At 47.5% G+C, this 16,140-nt stretch overlaps 1 protein-coding gene across 3 annotated transcripts in view; it reads left to right on the top strand.

Annotated features, from left to right (window-relative positions):
• LOC102459990 (alpha glucosidase) overlaps positions 1-16,140 on the top strand; it is a 45,091-nt gene that overhangs the window by 12,509 nt on the left and 16,442 nt on the right. For 2 of the 3 annotated variants that reach the window (XM_006112861.5, XM_006112864.5), the window contains exons 2-5: positions 11,093-11,630; positions 11,967-12,112; positions 13,229-13,394; positions 14,804-14,900. In XM_006112861.5, coding sequence (XP_006112923.3) covers positions 11,103-11,630; positions 11,967-12,112; positions 13,229-13,394; positions 14,804-14,900 — 937 coding nt within the window. In that variant the 5' untranslated portion in view covers positions 11,093-11,102. Of the gene's footprint in view, positions 1-2,635; positions 2,774-11,092; positions 11,631-11,966; positions 12,113-13,228; positions 13,395-14,803; positions 14,901-16,140 lie in introns of those variants that run through there. The other variant, XM_006112862.5, reaches the window with a different exon arrangement.

Raw genomic sequence — 16,140 nt, 5'->3', positions numbered from 1 at the left:
TGCCCAGCCCGGCTGCCTCCACTTGCATTCTAAAGAGACTCCATCTCTGCTGGTCACGTGGGCCAGAGCAGCATGCGCTCCGCTCCCACCCTGGCCCGCTGCCCCCTTGCATGGCATCCAGCAACTGCCCCCTTCTGTCTACCCTTTGCTAGACTCTGCCACGCTCCTCACTCCCTGCCCCCTCTAGGCACAGCAGGGGAAAATTGTCCCTGCCGGGCTTCCGTCCCAGAGAAACAGGAAATACTGGACATTGCACATGTCTGGTATTTCCTGTTTTTTATTTCTGGACGGAGCCCGCAAATTCTGGACTGTCCGGGTGAAAACCGGACACCTGGCAACCTTAGGCCTGTATCCCATCCAGCATCCGAACTCCCAGCATAGAGCTCCTCTTCAAACCTGGAGCCCCTTCTAGTATCCCAAATCGCTCATTCTTGGACCCACCCCAAAGCTCTAACCCCCTCCTGCACACCAAAGCTCTGCCTCAACCCACAGCCCCCTCCTGTATTTCAAATCACTCATCCCCGGCCAGAAGCCCCCTTATACACCCCAAACCCTTTGTCCCCAGAGCCCTTGCACCCCAACCCTCTATCCCAGCCTCGAGCCCATCCCCCCAACTAGAGCCCTCACACTCCAACCCTCTGGCACAGGCCTGAGTCCCTTCCCACACTCAAAATCCCTTGGGCCTACTCCCACCACATACATTTTGTTATGTACATAAATATGAAGAGTCACATATCACCTCCACATTGGTTTACATAACAACATTCATTCCACTCAGGGGTGGGAGAAATTAGAGGGAACACTGGTCAGAACCTCTTCTCCAATCCAGCAAATGCTTCCTTTGTTGCTTCTGGTGCTATGATGCAATAAGCGGATGTGGGGGCGGGAGAGGAGTTATCTTGGGGTGGTTTCCCCCTCCTGAAAACCATTTCCAGGTGAGATTCAGTACAGAAAGAGTCCACAGAGAGGGATGTTTCCTATTACTTCCTCTCCTCCACCTTTCCACCCCCATTGGATGACTGAATTTGCATATAAGCAGTAAACAAAGCAAAGGGCACATTCCTTTGTTTGAGACAGGTCTGCTGGCTAACTTTCCTTTGGAGCATGTGTTGATAACACTGTACAGTGGCCTCTTGTAACTTCACATTCAATGTTGCCACTCGTGTGTTTCAAGACAATATTGGCCAGCAAATTAATGAGTTTTCAAATGAAACCTCACCAGGCGTACTTTATACAAAGATGGTTACAATAGTGTGTGTGATGTGGACACAGAGTTATAGTCTGACAGTCTACATATACAGGCAGTCCCCGACTTACGCGGATCCGACTTATGTCGGATCCGCACTTACGAACGGGGCTTTTCTCGCCCCAGAGCTCGCGGGCGGCGGGACCACCCAGAGCGCAGCGGTCCCGCCACCGTGTCCTCCGGGGCGAGAAAAGCTGCTCTGGGTCTCCCTGGTGTGCTGGGGGGGACTCCCCAGCACAGCAGGGAGACCCGAGCAAAGCCGCACAGGCGGTGGGACCCCGTTGCCCGTGCGGCTTTGCTTCTTTGCCCCGGAGCAAAGCCGCACAGGTCCCGCGCCTCTGTGGCTTTGCTCCTATCTCCCTGCTGTGCTGGGGGGGACTCCCCCAGCACAGCAGGGAGACAGGAGTAAAGCCGCAGAGGTGGGGGACCCCACCGCCTGTGCGGCTTTGCTCCGGGGCAAAGGAGCAAAGCCGCAGGGGCAGCGGGGTCCTGCCACCTGTGCGGCTTTGCTCGGGTCTCCCTGCTGTGCTGGGGGGGGACTCCCCCCCAGCACAGCAGGGAGATAGGAGCAAAGCCGCAGAGGCGCGGGACCCCACCGCCTCTGCGGCTTTGCTCTGGGTCTCCCTGGTCTGCTGGGGGGGGGGCACAGCTAGTGCGCCCCCCCCCCCCCAGCAGACCAGGCTTTTGTTGTGGGCGCCTGGGGTAGAGCAGCTGGGGTGCTGCCGGGTTGGTCCTGGGGGGACCTACCCGGCAGCGCCCCAGCTGTTCTGTCCCAGGCTCCAGATTCAGCTGCTGTTGAAGCTGATCAGTGGCTGATTCCAGGAAGCTGGGGGCAGAGCAACTCTGCCTCGGGCTTCCTGTAGTCAGCCCCTGGTCAGTTTCAGCAGCAGTGGCTGAATCTGGAGCCAGTTCCGAGTTACGTACAAATTCAACTTAAGAACAAACTTATAGTCCCTATCTTGTACATAACCCGGGGACTGCCTGTAGCTGTTTTATTTATGTAGGGGAGGCTGCAGTGTCCTATGGAAAATGTGTTGGACTAGAAGTTAAGAAACCTAGATTCTATTCCAGTACTGTATTGTCACTCACTAACAAACCTTTGATTTCTCTGTGCATCTGTGAAACGGGGATAATGTGCCTATCCATTCTGTAATGGGCTTTGTAATCCTTTCTAGAAACTCCCACTGAACTCGGACAAGAGAAAAGCTTCTAATAAACATTGGTATGACATAATTGATAAGAAAATGGCTTTATTAGATCTTTGAACATAAACCGAAAGTATTCAGGAAGAAATAATCTAACCTGCTTAGGCAGTCAAGCAATGCATAGGGAAGTAGCACTCTTGCGCTGCTAATAGATTGCAGTGGTAGAGGGCTTATTTTAGGAGGTTTATGGTACAGCAATCACGAAGTGCTGCAATCTGGGAGACCTCGTGTCTTCCTGAAACTACAATGTCAAGAGGAGACAGGTGTGCTTAAGCTTCTTAGCTCTCACTGGATCAGAGGCACGGGAGAGCAAAATAGCTAAGTATGTTCTGCAGGGATTTCCAGGGAGAGAAATGGTGGCCCACTTAGGGTCAAATACTATCTGTCTCTGTGCATTAGCAGGGGTGATTTTTAATACCAAATGTGCATAGCAATTGGATCAAATAACAATCTGGGATCCTATGTTCCAGCAAGCTCCACTGAGGTGGCAAGCAAAGTCTGTTTACACTAGGGATGTGAATCCTAACCTGTAGGACTTACCATTAATGAGTGAGGCTTAGCAGTTCTGCTTAACCAGCGGGAGCTGGAGCAGCTCCCTGTCCCTTGTGGCTGAGGGAGAGGGGGGTGCGCTCCAGCCTGTCAGTGGCAGGCCCAGCCCAGGTGTGCCACAGGTAGGGGCATCCAGCCCAGCTGGAGAAGTCCTTGTTGGCAGGTGGGGGTGGGAGGGACCTCCAGCACAGCTGCAGAAGGTGTGTAGGTGTGTGGGGGGACTTCTCTAGCCTGGGGGGGCGGGTGCTACAGTCTAGGGCTGTGAATGTGTAGACAACTACATGATTAGCTGATAAGCCTGTGGACTACATGCATTCCTCTCCCCCCCCCCCCCCCCCCCCCGTGCTTCCTCTGTATCCCTTTAAGAGAGGCAGCAGTGCAGAGGGTGAGGGGGCAGGCAGGAGCCGATATGAGTGGGGAGCCAGCTACAGAGGCAGCCTGGGGGAAGAAGGTTGGCAGGAGATGGTGCTGGGGGGAGCTGGCTTAAAAGTTGCCTCCCCCCCAGCATCAGCTCTGTGGTCCCTCCTCTTCTGCTTGCCCCCGCACTGCTGCCTCTTTTAAAGGTGGCAGGCGGGAGCTGGTCTGCACGGGGATCTGTTTTTTGAATCGGTTCCCCTCGCAGATGGCTGCCACCTGCCACCCCACGCTGCTGCCTCTGATAGTACACTGGCTGCTGGCCTCGCCCCCGGGGACTATCAAATAGTCGTGTAACGGCTACAATTTGATGAGGTTACATGACTGTTCAATTACATACTAACATCCCTACTTCAGTCCAGCCATGGTGGCGGGGGACACTCCAGCCCAGCCAGGCTGGAGCAACATCCCCCCTCCTCCAGCCACCCCACCCATTTACTGGATAAACTTTACATTTAACCGGTTAACCAATTAAACAGATTTTTGCACCCCTAGTTTGCACCATTGAGCCCTTCCATTTATACATGCCCCGGTGTGTTTGGTGCATGGCTCAGGTTACTGGATCTTTAGCAACCCATTTGTTCATGCACATCTCTGCCCAGGCAGCTGCAAAGTTTTGGAATGACTCAATCAATGGGAAATTTCCACTGTCCCCTAGGTCATCCAAAGATTGTCCCCCAAGACACCACTTTATATACAGGTACAAACAAGTCACACCTCACTGCTGATGTATCAGGTTGCCACCCTCTGACGCTACTTAGATACCACCCATCATCCTGTGCCTCGTGGTTTGATTAGATCATCTCTGTCCATCATGCTGTCATTTTAGACCCTTTCCTCAACCTGGGTCTGTATCTGTGAGGAGTGGTTACTAAGGTCTTTTTTAATGAGCTAGTGATACCATGTGCTTTCCACTTATGACCAGTGCCAATTATTGTTTTGCAGTCGCTACCTAGCACCAATTAGTGTTTTGCACTCTCAGCCCTGTTCGTGCCAAGTCCTGTGGGCTGGGGCCTGCCTCTTGCTCACATCTTAGCTCTGCTTTATGTTAGCCCTGTCTTGTCCATTGTTAGCTAGGCCTCAGACCAGGCCTGTGCTGCATTGGCTTATGTTTTAGGCCTTCATCTTACCACTTTCTGTTTTTTTCTGGGGAGGATGTTTACCCATAGTCCCGGAAAAGCATAATGCATGAACTGAAGGTGACCCAGTGGGCTAAACCCTATTATATGGACACCTTCCTTTAGCATTCACACAGTGATGCCCCATCTGTCCCTTAGTCTGCACATTCCCTCATACGACTGATGGAGGGATTTTATTTGTCAATTGTGTTTTAGTCCTTTATGGTGGGCCCGGGACCATGACTGAGGAATGTAATTTTATGATTGAGCCTTAGAAGCGCTCCCAATAATATCTATGAATGGATATGGGGTATGTATTTGTAATGTGTATATATACAATGGGGTATATATACAGTATGTATATACATATGACACAACCTTATAACAATTTATTTCCAATTTGGTGTTGTGATTTGACCCTTGTGGTACTGAAAATAGCACCACACTCCCATTAGGGCAATTACAGTTATTATCTGTATCATTCTTGGTGGTGGGCGAAGTGTTTTGAAGCACTGGGGTAAGCATTGTTACAGTGCGTCCCACAAGATTCTGTATATAGGAAGTAAAACAAATTTGGAATAGTGACATTACAAATGAGGCCTTGATATATAATTGTCTTGTAATTAATTACTACTCAGTACTGCCCATTCATGTTATGGGTTACTCTCACTTCTGGGTGTCACCCATAAGTGTTGCTGGGCAGGAAACAGAAACAATTAACTTTTTTGTTCCATTGGTTTCAGGGCTCTTTGATATACTGGTAGTTGACATAGATCAAGTTGTTTCTTATGGACATTGTCTTTCAAATAACCTACTGAGTGGACAGTAATCAATTTATCAAATATTGCTGTGTCAGGTTTTAGCATTGGTATCCAGACACTGAACAAGATGGTTTTGAATGACATGTGCGACATGTGCCTCAGTTAGGATGCAGTGTCACTGGCCCAAAAAATAATGACTGGTACTCACAGATAATTAGTTTACCGAATTTGTAGCTACTATGTAACTTAATTTTTTTAAACCGCCTTTTCCCTCTTTTTTTTTATTCATGTTGCTTTGTGCCATCCGTGTGTTGATTTTTTTTAACCTGTGTGTTGGTTAAACAGTTTAGCAAAGTTATGTACATTGTAAATGGTATATACAACAATAATACAATACAACAATACAGTGATACAGCAATAATACAGTTGGTTTTACAAAAAAACCAATTTTAAGTTAACTAACAGTAATTTCTAGTTGATTGCCAACTTAATTGTCCATATATGGTAGACTGAGGTATATTTGACCAGTCTCTTTTATATAAAGCTTTTCTTTTCTTTTCCTGATGCTTCAGAATTTCTTTGCTGTATACCGTTATCTTCCGGGTTGTTTGTGGTGTGATATCTTCTTGTCTCTTTGGTCTGTGGGATATAAACTTAAACAGCTTAAGTTAGTTAACATAATAAAAAGGTTTTGTTTGGATGTTTTACGTGTCTCTTGTTTTTAGTAACTTAATGCATAGAGTAATTTAATTAGTTTATAATGTAATAGGGACCAAGTCTTTTACAACACAAGTTGTACTTTTGCACTTGTTGTATAAACATTGATTTTCACTTGAGGGATACCAAACATAATGCTTTACTGCTAAAATAGATACTTAGAATCTTCCAAGTGAAGGTGTGTTGCTTTCCCTTGCTGAACACTGTCTGAGCAAAGGAGTTAGTAACATAATTTTTACCAAGCTTTTTAATTTGCTCGCGATACCAATTTCACTTCTGTTAACTGTTTAAAAGCACAAACACTAACAACTACTTCCCTTTGACATAATGTAACAAATTATATAAAATTAAACTAAGTATACAGTTAGACCAAAATAAATGTTTAAATACAGTTTTTTGCTAACTTTCTTGATGCTTTGTTGTGCTTAGAAAGCCAAGATGGAAATCTATTGAAATTGTTTGGTTAACTTTATTCATAAATGGTTATTTTTAACATTATTGCTTTGCCATTCCTAAAACTATATTTAAAAGTAAAAACAAGTTTATAAAAAATCCAAGAAGAAATTGACATTTTGTTAATATTACCTTAACCTTAATGTTGAGCTTTCTCTTGCATTTTCTTATTAAAAATTTAAAAATAAAATTGTGATTAATAAGAGGATTCTTTTTGTTTGCAATTGCATTATTTGTTGAGGCAATATATATGTATATATATTTGTAATTGAGGCCTTTTTGAACTTTGCAAAAAAAAATGTGGTGGTAATATAATTATACCCCAAAATAATAATAAAATACTGTGGTACCACTTTAAAAAAAACTATAAAATTGACTTTTGTTTCAACAAAATAAAAGTAATTTAAAAAAGTCACGTGACACAGAACTTACAACTAAACCCAAATGGCGCCAGAATTCTATTCATAACTATACAAAATAAAAAATTGAACAAAAGGGTTAAACATTTAAATGAGCAAGTTTTTATCTTATTTAATTTTTTTGATCAAAATGATAGATTTATACTCAAATATGCCACATTTGTTCTGTTTATTTAGTAACTTAAAGCATTTTTCATTACTTTATATTAAACTTTGTTTTAAAACTCTGCTCTATTGAAATAAGAAAAGCCAATGTTTCAAATATTAGTCAGTGATTACGATTAGAAGCAGGGTGGGCATGTCTGTTGCTTAGCAACCATACCTTCAAGAAAGTTAGGAGTAATTCCAGCTGTTGCACTCCTGAAGGGTTAAAATAATTACTGGATTTATTTGAAGTAAAGTTTTTACTTTTTAAAAATCGTTTTCAATCTGTTTTGTTTTCCATTGCTTTGACTTTTTGAGGTTTCTGTAAAAACCATAACTTTAATTTTTAACACAGAAAGAGAGTCAAAATAAGAAGAGGCGGGGGAAAGATGGAGAAGAGCAATTAAGGTAGTGAGACCTGAGCAAAGAGAGAGAAACTTTCGAAGTTGTTTTAAGGCACAGGGGGCAGAAGTAAATTTAGTAAATGGAGAAAGACTATAAAAGAAAAGGAGGATATATTTTTAGCCGAGCATGGAGTGCGGTTTGGTGGGTCAAAACAGTTGGGAATTTACACCTGGAGTTTTTATCCTGGCTCTGCGAGAAGGAGGGGGGGGGGGTAGTTACCTGCTCTTGTAAAGCTGAATTTGGTCCCCCACTGCCTATTGCTTTTGTCTGCATGTCAAATGGCTTGCAGGAGTGTGCTTACATGCTGCAGTTAACTGTTTTGGGGCAACTCCACGTGTTAATACAACAATTCTAAGTGTTAACCTGCTTAATCTTGGCTTTTCACTTTCAGATGCTTTTTCATTCACTCCCCTGCAATTAAGTTGCAGCTCCCGTCTCCTAATTTACTCTGTGAAACAGTCCGGGCTCGTCTACACTGGCCCCTTTTCCGGAAGGGGCATGTAAATTTCACCAGTCGTCGTAGGGAAATGCGCGGGGGATTTAAATATCCCCCGCGGCATTTAAATAAAAATGTCCGCCGCTTTTTTCCGGCTTTTAAAAAAGCCGGAAAAGAGCGTCTACACTGGCCCCGATCCTCCGGAAAAAGCGCCCTTTTCCGGAGGCTCTTATTCCTACTTCGAAGGAATAAAGTAGGAATAAGAGCCTTCCTACTTCAAAGTAGGAATAAGAGCCTCCGGAAAAGGGCGCTTTTTCCGGAGGATCGGGGCCAGTGTAGACGCTCTTTTCCGGCTTTTTTAAAAGCCGGAAAAAAGCGGCGGACATTTTTATTTAAATGCCGCGGGGGATATTTAAATCCCCCGCGCATTTCCCTACGACGACTGGTGAAATTTACATGCCCCTTCCGGAAAAGGGGCCAGTGTAGACGTAGCCTCCATGTTTTCCTTTATTTGATTGACCAATCCTGGGACAGTACTGTTTGCTACTTCATCCTGGGCACGCACTTGTCCTGTTCTGACAGGCACCAGTCTAGGTTTTAGTTTGACTGGAACCTAGTTTTTAGCATATGATTGTGGTTGCAAAGCAGTGGACCCCGGCTCATCTTTTAATTTTGCCAGGGCCACCTTTTTTTATTTCTGTCCCCATTCTTCAGGAACAGGGTAACTACCTGAAGCCTGCTGTTGACCACCAATATTTATAACAGAAGATGGCACTTGTCTATTTTGTAGGTTTCTTACGGGTGTTTCCACTGTTTTATTCTGTTCCCGTGATTGCTATCTCTGGATTGCTTGCTGCCCCACGAGAGGAGCGGAAGCATTCCAGGGCTCTATTATGTCTTTTCCTGCTTTTAACTCTTTCTTTGTTTCTGTTACTTGCCCCACCAGTTTTCTGGCATGTTCTCTTAACCATTTAACAGTCATAATTACACTTCGCCATATTTTGCATTTCAAGGCTATAGTCTATGCCCTAGCCTTACAAATTACATTACTTGTTTCTGCTCCTCTACATATTTTAAATTCATATGGATCTTTTTTGCTAGTAACACTTGTTTCTGCTCCTCTACATATTTTAAATTCATATGGATCTTTTTTGCTAGTAACACTGTATGTCCATACCTTATTGCATTGTGTGAGGATATGTATGTCCATACCTTATTGCATTGTGTGAGGATATTTAGGGAGTGGAGAAGGGGGTTCCGTAGCTCGTGGCTTTCTGTCATGTTAGATCGCGATTCCTACAGAGGATAGCTCGCTTGCTTACCAGATCAGAGATCTGGGTCACCAGTGTAGTTATGCAGGGACGGTGGTCAGGGTTTACTGCCGAGGTGTCCTCACAGGTCTCTGACTGTGTTGATGATGATAACCAGAAAGCTGCTTGTGTGTGTGCTCAGTGATGTGTGCTGTGTTGACTTGTGTACTTAGTCTCTACAGCAGACCCCAAGAGAGCCCCCAAAGACCACAAACCTGATCAGGATTGAAGGTGCCAGGCCAGGTTTATTGCTAAGGAACAATCTGTTTCACACATACAGAATGGTAAGTGACTGTCTAGGAAGGAGTACTACAAAAAGGGATCTAAGGGTCACAGGATCACAAGCTAGGTATGAGTAAACAGTGTGACACTGTTGCAAAAAAGCAAACATGATTCTGGGATGCATTAGCAGGAGTGTTGTGAGCAAGACATGAGAAGTCATTCTTCTGCTCTACTCTGCACTGATTAGGCCTTAACTGGAGTATTGTGTCCAGTTCTGGGCACCACATTTCAGGAAAGTTGTGGAGAAACTGGAGAAGAGCAACAAAAATGACTAAAGGTCTAGAAAGCATGAGCTATGAGGAAAGGCTGAAGGAATTGGGCTTGTTTAGTTTGGAAAAGAGAAGACTGAGATGGGACATGATAGCGGTTTTCAGGTATCTAAAAGGGAATCACAGGGAGGAGGGGGGAAAATTGTTCTCCTTGATCTTTGATGATAGGGCAAGAAGCAATGGGCTTACACTGCAGTGAGGGAGGTTTAGGCTGGACATTAGGTTGGACATTAACTGTCAGGGTGGTTAAACACTGGAATAAATTGCCTAGGGAGGTTGTGGAATCTCCATCTCTGGAGATATTTAAGAGCAAGTTGGATACACATCTATCAGGGATGATCTAGATGGTTCTTGGTCCTGGACTCGATGATCTCTCGAGGTCCCTTCCAGTTCTAGTATTCTATGTTTCTATGATTTGTACTGGGAGATTCTTTCCTGCAGGGGCAGAGGAGCAGCTCAGAAATGCCCTTTGTTTGCAGGAGGGCCCCAGAGGTGGTTGCAAGAGAGATTTCCAAACTAGTTCCTTAGTCATTTGTAATAGGTGGGAGGCTACAGCATGTTCCCTGCCCTAAAGATTTTACACTGAAAGGTCCAGTGATCCAGGGAGCTGCAGATCTCCAATGCCAACTGTTTTCAACAAGAGCCAAGCATGCTGAGCACTCACCAGGATCCCATGTGGCTCATAAAGCCACAGCTATGATCAGGTGGGTGGAGGAGGGCTCAGCCCATGTGACAGGTCTTGGAAACATCATGGCTTCCTAAACTCAGAAATAGCCAGAGTACTTTTGGAGAGTGCACACTGGAGTGGCAACTGCAACACCCTTAGAAAGGCTTCTGTGTGCACCTTCCCCCCACCACTGTGTGTTCCCAGGCTACTTCTCAGGCCTTGGTCTCTCAGCTTGTGCAAGGGGCTAGCTACCTCTGCTGCTGGGAGTGTGTTGCCTCCCCCTAGGTGCTCAGGGAGAATGCAGACTTCAACAGCAGCTGTTGGCAGATTCTGCCAACCCCACAAAACTGTGCATGGCCCAGCCCTATGTTAGGCAGAGGACTGAGCAGCACATCAAGTATGGCAGGTCCTCTTTTCCACCTTCTACCTGTCTCCAGAGTCTGCGCAAGGCAAGTATTACGCAAAGGGTCCAAGGACCACTACTGCAGTGATGCATGTTTCACTGACACTATTGCGAAAACCAGTGGCCAGGCAGCAAGACAAGACAGGGAAATTCCACCTCGGGGCTGTGGCGTAGTCTGATACGCCTTATTCTGTGGGAGGATTTTTCTCCTGTGGAAGGATCTACTCAGCTATAGGGTGGGATTTTCTCTGCCAATTTCTTCATTTGGTGCTTTATTCCCTTCCCTCCTTTTAGCTCAGGGAAGATGAAGTCCTACCAAAAGCTGGCAACGGACCTTCCCCAGCCTCCAGATGCCTATGCCGAAGAAGAAAGCATTGCTAGGAAGCCACCGTACCATTGGCAGTTGTCCACTTGGTGGCTGTGTGTTGGCTTGCTGATGGTGGCTGTTCTGTTGAGTGGAGTCACCCTGTGGATGCTCAAACAAGTGCCTGGGGACCAGCTTGGACAGACCCCCCCAGAGAAATGCAGTGCTGTTCCAGAGCCTTTCCGCTTTGACTGCTACCCGGAATGGAGCGTGGTGGTGACAAAAGAGCTGTGTGAGAGCAGGGGGTGCTGCTTTATTGAACGCGTCCAGCCTAGGGGGAACAGGAGCACCAAGCCTTGGTGCTTTTACCCCCCTGACTTTCCCAGCTACACTTTGGAGAGCCTGAACCAGACTGAGCTGGGAATGGTGGGTTTGCTGAGGAGGAAGGTGAAAGCCTATTATCCCAGAGACATTGAGAGACTGCAACTGAGCGTGGAGTTTGAAACGGACACTCGGTTACACATCAAGGTGAGCTGTCTTCTCTAGTCCGTGTCCCTTCCTGTCAAGGCCTCCATGCCTAGGGAAGCCTGGACAAAGCTCCCAGGTGGGGCCTCCCAGTCTGGCTAACTAAATCCTCTGGCTCTGCTGGCTGACAACAGCCCCTGACCTGCAATAGAACCCATGTCTTGTCTCTGTCTAGGGTCCCATCGTGTCAAGCCAGACATGGCAGCCCCATCCCGGACATTCATTCTTGTTGGCACGTTGCTGAGTTTAGCGTGCTGCTGGGTTGCCCCTCTGAGCCAGTTCAACACTCCTTTGCCTCCTGCTTTGCTGTTTCTAAGGCTCGTTTTCTCCCATTTGTAGATCACTGATTCCACCAGCCCCCGGTACGAAGTCCCCCTGGAGGTTCCTCGGGCAACGAAGAGAGCAGAGAATCCCATATACAGCCTGGAGTTCTCCAAGGAGCCTTTTGGCCTGCTGCTGAGGCGCAGAGCCTCTGGCGCCGTGCTGTAAGAGTTCTCCCTCCTTGCCTCCCTCTCCAACCTTAGCAGCTGACCCCAGTCATTGGCTCCACTAAGGTGGGGGGCGGGGTGCACCACAGAGCTGAGGCTGTGGGGGAGGAGGGAACTATCTCTTCCCTTTCCTAAACCCAAGTCTAGCACCTGCTTGGTTAATTCACCTGGGAAAAGCATGGGCAGGAAAAGCATGAACTTTGCTGTGTCAGCATGCCCTCTAGGCTGGGGGAGACAGCTATTCTCCCTCTTCCTGCTTTCCCAAGAGCTGAGGTTTCAGCTACCATGAGGATGGGTTCTGCATAAGAACCTAGAGAAGAGCACATAACTTCCTGGGCCTGCGTAGAAAGAAGGCAGGCTTGTCTCCGGGATCTTGGTCAATGTGGTCTTGATGCAGCTGAGCACGGAGAAGAGTCCGTCCTGCATTTACAGTGTGTTTATTTGCGCAACCTATTCATGTCTTAGTGATTGTACGGTGCCTTCCAAAAGCAAAGCATTGTGTAAGTGTTAAGTGGGTTGTGTTTTTTTTTTTTTTTTTTTTTTTTTTTTTACGCTGCACACCAGATGGCCTATGGGGTGCAGATTTGAACTGGGGCCAGATGCTCTGGGGAAGAAATCAGTGTGAGGGCTGTAAATTTGGCTCTTTTCACACACACTTGGGATTTCCTGAGGGAAGGGCCAAATGCCATCCTGGTGTAAGTATGTAGGGCAGGGCTGACGAATCACCTGTGAAGCTAGGCTGCCCCTCGGCTTAGAGGGAACACTCCTTGAGACCCCGCCCCTTCTAGGTGTGTAAAGCTGCCCTCCCCTTCCACACGTTGCCCAGAGGCCTGCAGAATCTGTCAGTGCCCCAGGGCTGGGTCACGCCCTGGCCCTGCATTTGGTTGGGATATGAGTGTTCATTCAAATTGCTGAGCCATGGAGTTTGTAACAGTCTCGGTGTCTGCGCTGGGGTGGGTGATAACTAGTTGGAGATCCTGGAAGGAAGATGTCATGATTTTCTAGTAGCAGAGCAGAGGAGCAGACTGGCTATTGTCCTCTCTTGCTCTATTCCTCACCTTCTTTCTTGCCCACCTTTGTATCTTCTCTCACCCCCCTCCCTCCACCCTCCAGGTTAAACACAACCGTGGCTCCCTTGATCTTTGCTGACCAGTTTCTCCAGATTTCGACCGTCCTCCCTTCCATATTCCTCTACGGCCTCGGGGAGCATCGGAGCCACTTCCTGCACAGCCTGGACTGGAGCACCCTGACGCTGTGGGCCCGGGATGTCCCTCCTATGGTACCATTGTCCCCTTGGGGATGCATGCTGGGCTGGAGTCTTGCTATTTCAACTCTGCTGTTGGCTATCAAAGGTTCCCCTCAATGTAATAGGTCCAACCTGCATAGCTGCCTTAGCCTCAGACCTATACGAACTGCATTTGCTTTCTTCCATGGCCCTTCTCAGAGCCTGGCATCAGACACACCGGCACCTCTGACCTCCTTGCACTCTGGTGCAGTGAGTCTCCTTCTGGGCTGGGGTGGCAGTCCATCTGCTCTCCTCTTGAGCTGATAACTCCTCTCTGGGGATGGCTCCGTGCCTCACTGATACACAAAGGTTTTACTGCTTTCCAGCTCCCTCGGGAATGTGATGGGTGGAGTCTGGCTACTGGCAGCTCCTTCCACAGAGCTGGGTGATTCTCTGAGGATGACAGAGCTCTGCTGAGTGTTTTAGACCCCGAATAACAGTGAGACATGAGCAGGCGACGAATGTTATGGTGTCTGCTAAGTCTTTAGCATCCAAAGGAAGCCGTCAGTCCATGAACTTCACCCTGCCCCTCTCTGTTTTAACCTAAAGGGTTTTGGGACGGGCCTGCTGGGTAGGGTTCCATGCTGGGATATGAAATCTTCCTTATCTCGGATCAGGTTCAAAGGTGACCTCTCCACTCAGTGACTCTCAAATCCCTCCAGCTCTTGAAGCACCTCACCAGCTCAGTCTGGGGTCTGTGCTAATAGACTCCCCAGCGGAGCAGAGTTCCTCTGCGTGTGGGACACGGGCCATTGGGACTGGAGCTGAGACCTAGCAAACTTGGGTCACATAGGAAGGAAACATCCTTTCCCTTTGGGTTTCTCTCTCCCCATTTTATCCTTGTGTCCTACATCCCCCGCCTCCCCATGTAAAGGTGAGGGTGTCCCATACACAGATTTAGGAAATAGGTTGCCACAGGCTCACACAGAAGCCGTTTATATCTTTGTTGCTTTGAGAGGAAGTATAGTGGTTGTGCCTGGCAGCTTTCCTTATGCTGAATTCCCTTGCTTTTAGATGCCTTCTAGACAGCCCTTTGGAGCTCATCCTATCCCACTCCATCACCAAACCCTTCAGTTACCGTAGCTTGCATTAACTCATCTCTGCTGAGAATATGCCAAGATCCTTTGGCCTTCAGGTGCCAGCTCTGAATGATCCTGGCTGCCCGTTGTCGCCCTCTCTCCAGGCAGATCACAACTGTCCTATGTATTGCTGACCAGAATGGACATGCCTAGCCAACGCCTAACTCAGGCTGAGCCAAGAGGGCCCCAGAGGCGTCCATCAGCTGCTCTTCATGGCTCTTAGTTCTCCTTTCTTAGACACCTCTCTTGTTCCCCATTCCACCTTCTTCGGGTGACCCTGGCAAATTGAAAACAAGTCTCTTATCAGATAATTTCTGCTTGCAGCAATTTTACAACCTTTATGGAGTTCACCCATTTTACCTGCTGATGGAGGAAGGAGGAGCTGCTCATGGTGTTTTCCTCCTGAATAGCAATGCAATGGGTAAGTTCTTCCACCTGCTACATTGGGGTGGGGTGGGAATTAAGGGCCTGCTTCACCAGCCTGCATGCCTTGACGATGGCATCTCAGAGATTTTGGGGCTATTCCTAATCCCTAGAAAAGGAGTCTGCTGGCTTCGGGAGCTGGAGCTGGCTGGGCAGAGGGCTGATCTGAGCTGGCAGTTCAGGAACTCAGGGCAAAGAGAAGCAGTGCAAGAGAAAGATGTGGTTTCATGGCCCCTTTATTGAGCCAGACATCTGTTTCCTGGCTAACCTTAGGCTCTTTAGCAACTGTTGAGCAGTTTAACCACAGGGGCAGCTGCTAAATGGTAGGCTGAAAAGCCAACTTCCCTCCTGCCCCTTGTCCAGCCCTGTTCCCTGTTCTTCTGCAATAGAACTGCACTTTAACGATGTGCAGAGTGTGACTTCTGGGTCAGACAGGGATATAAATCTGCTGGCTGCTTGTTTCACAGTTGTATCCTGCTGATGCCAGCTGTGGCTTCCACAGGGAGCTGCTATAAAGCAGCAGCCTGTCCGTGCCAGGTGGGACTACAGAACCGAGAGCATCCTCTCACTGATGGCATTTTAGTACCAGCCAGGATTTGGGCAGGGTAGGCTTCCTGATGATAATGCTAGGCCAATGCCAGAAAGGACACAGACGCCATAAGGTTCTTTGCACCAGTGCCCTGTTAGAACCATCTGGCACTAAGCCTGAGGTTAGGAGGCTCCTCACAGCAGTGCTATATTCATTCCAGTTGTGCAAGTTTTATTGCCATAGATCTCCCAAGAATAACTGTGCAGAGAAGTGCTGTGAAAACCTGCCTGTATCAGAGGTGTAAGAACTCACACATTCAACGTGCTCCTTCCCGCAAAGCCCTGCGTCCTGTAGACACTCGCTCACACACACAGCTTTTCATTTATACTTCTGTCCTGCGAGCTGTGGAATGGGTTCTATGCTACAGAGACAGAAAGCGCTACTGGGCTTAGGTCTGGAACGGAAGCTGTAGAATCATAGACTCAGAGAATACTAGAACTGGAAGGGACCTTGAGAGGTCACCGAGTCCAGTCCCCTGCCTTCATGGCAGGACCAAGCATCGTCTAGACCATCCCTGACAGATGTCTATCTAACCTGCTTTTCCACAACCTCCCTAGGTAATTTATTCCAGTGTTTAACCACCCTGACAGAATTGTGAGAACTGTGAGAATGCCACACTTTTTAGGTCTAGGAAACAGATTTTGTAATG

Source organism: Pelodiscus sinensis, chromosome 15 (genome assembly GCF_052426305.1).
Source record: "Pelodiscus sinensis isolate ZL-2025 chromosome 15, ASM5242630v1, whole genome shotgun sequence".
Classification (NCBI taxonomy): Eukaryota; Metazoa; Chordata; order Testudines; family Trionychidae; genus Pelodiscus; species Pelodiscus sinensis.
Note: the sequence above shows the minus strand (reverse complement) of the source record. Positions and strands in the feature narration are given on the sequence as shown.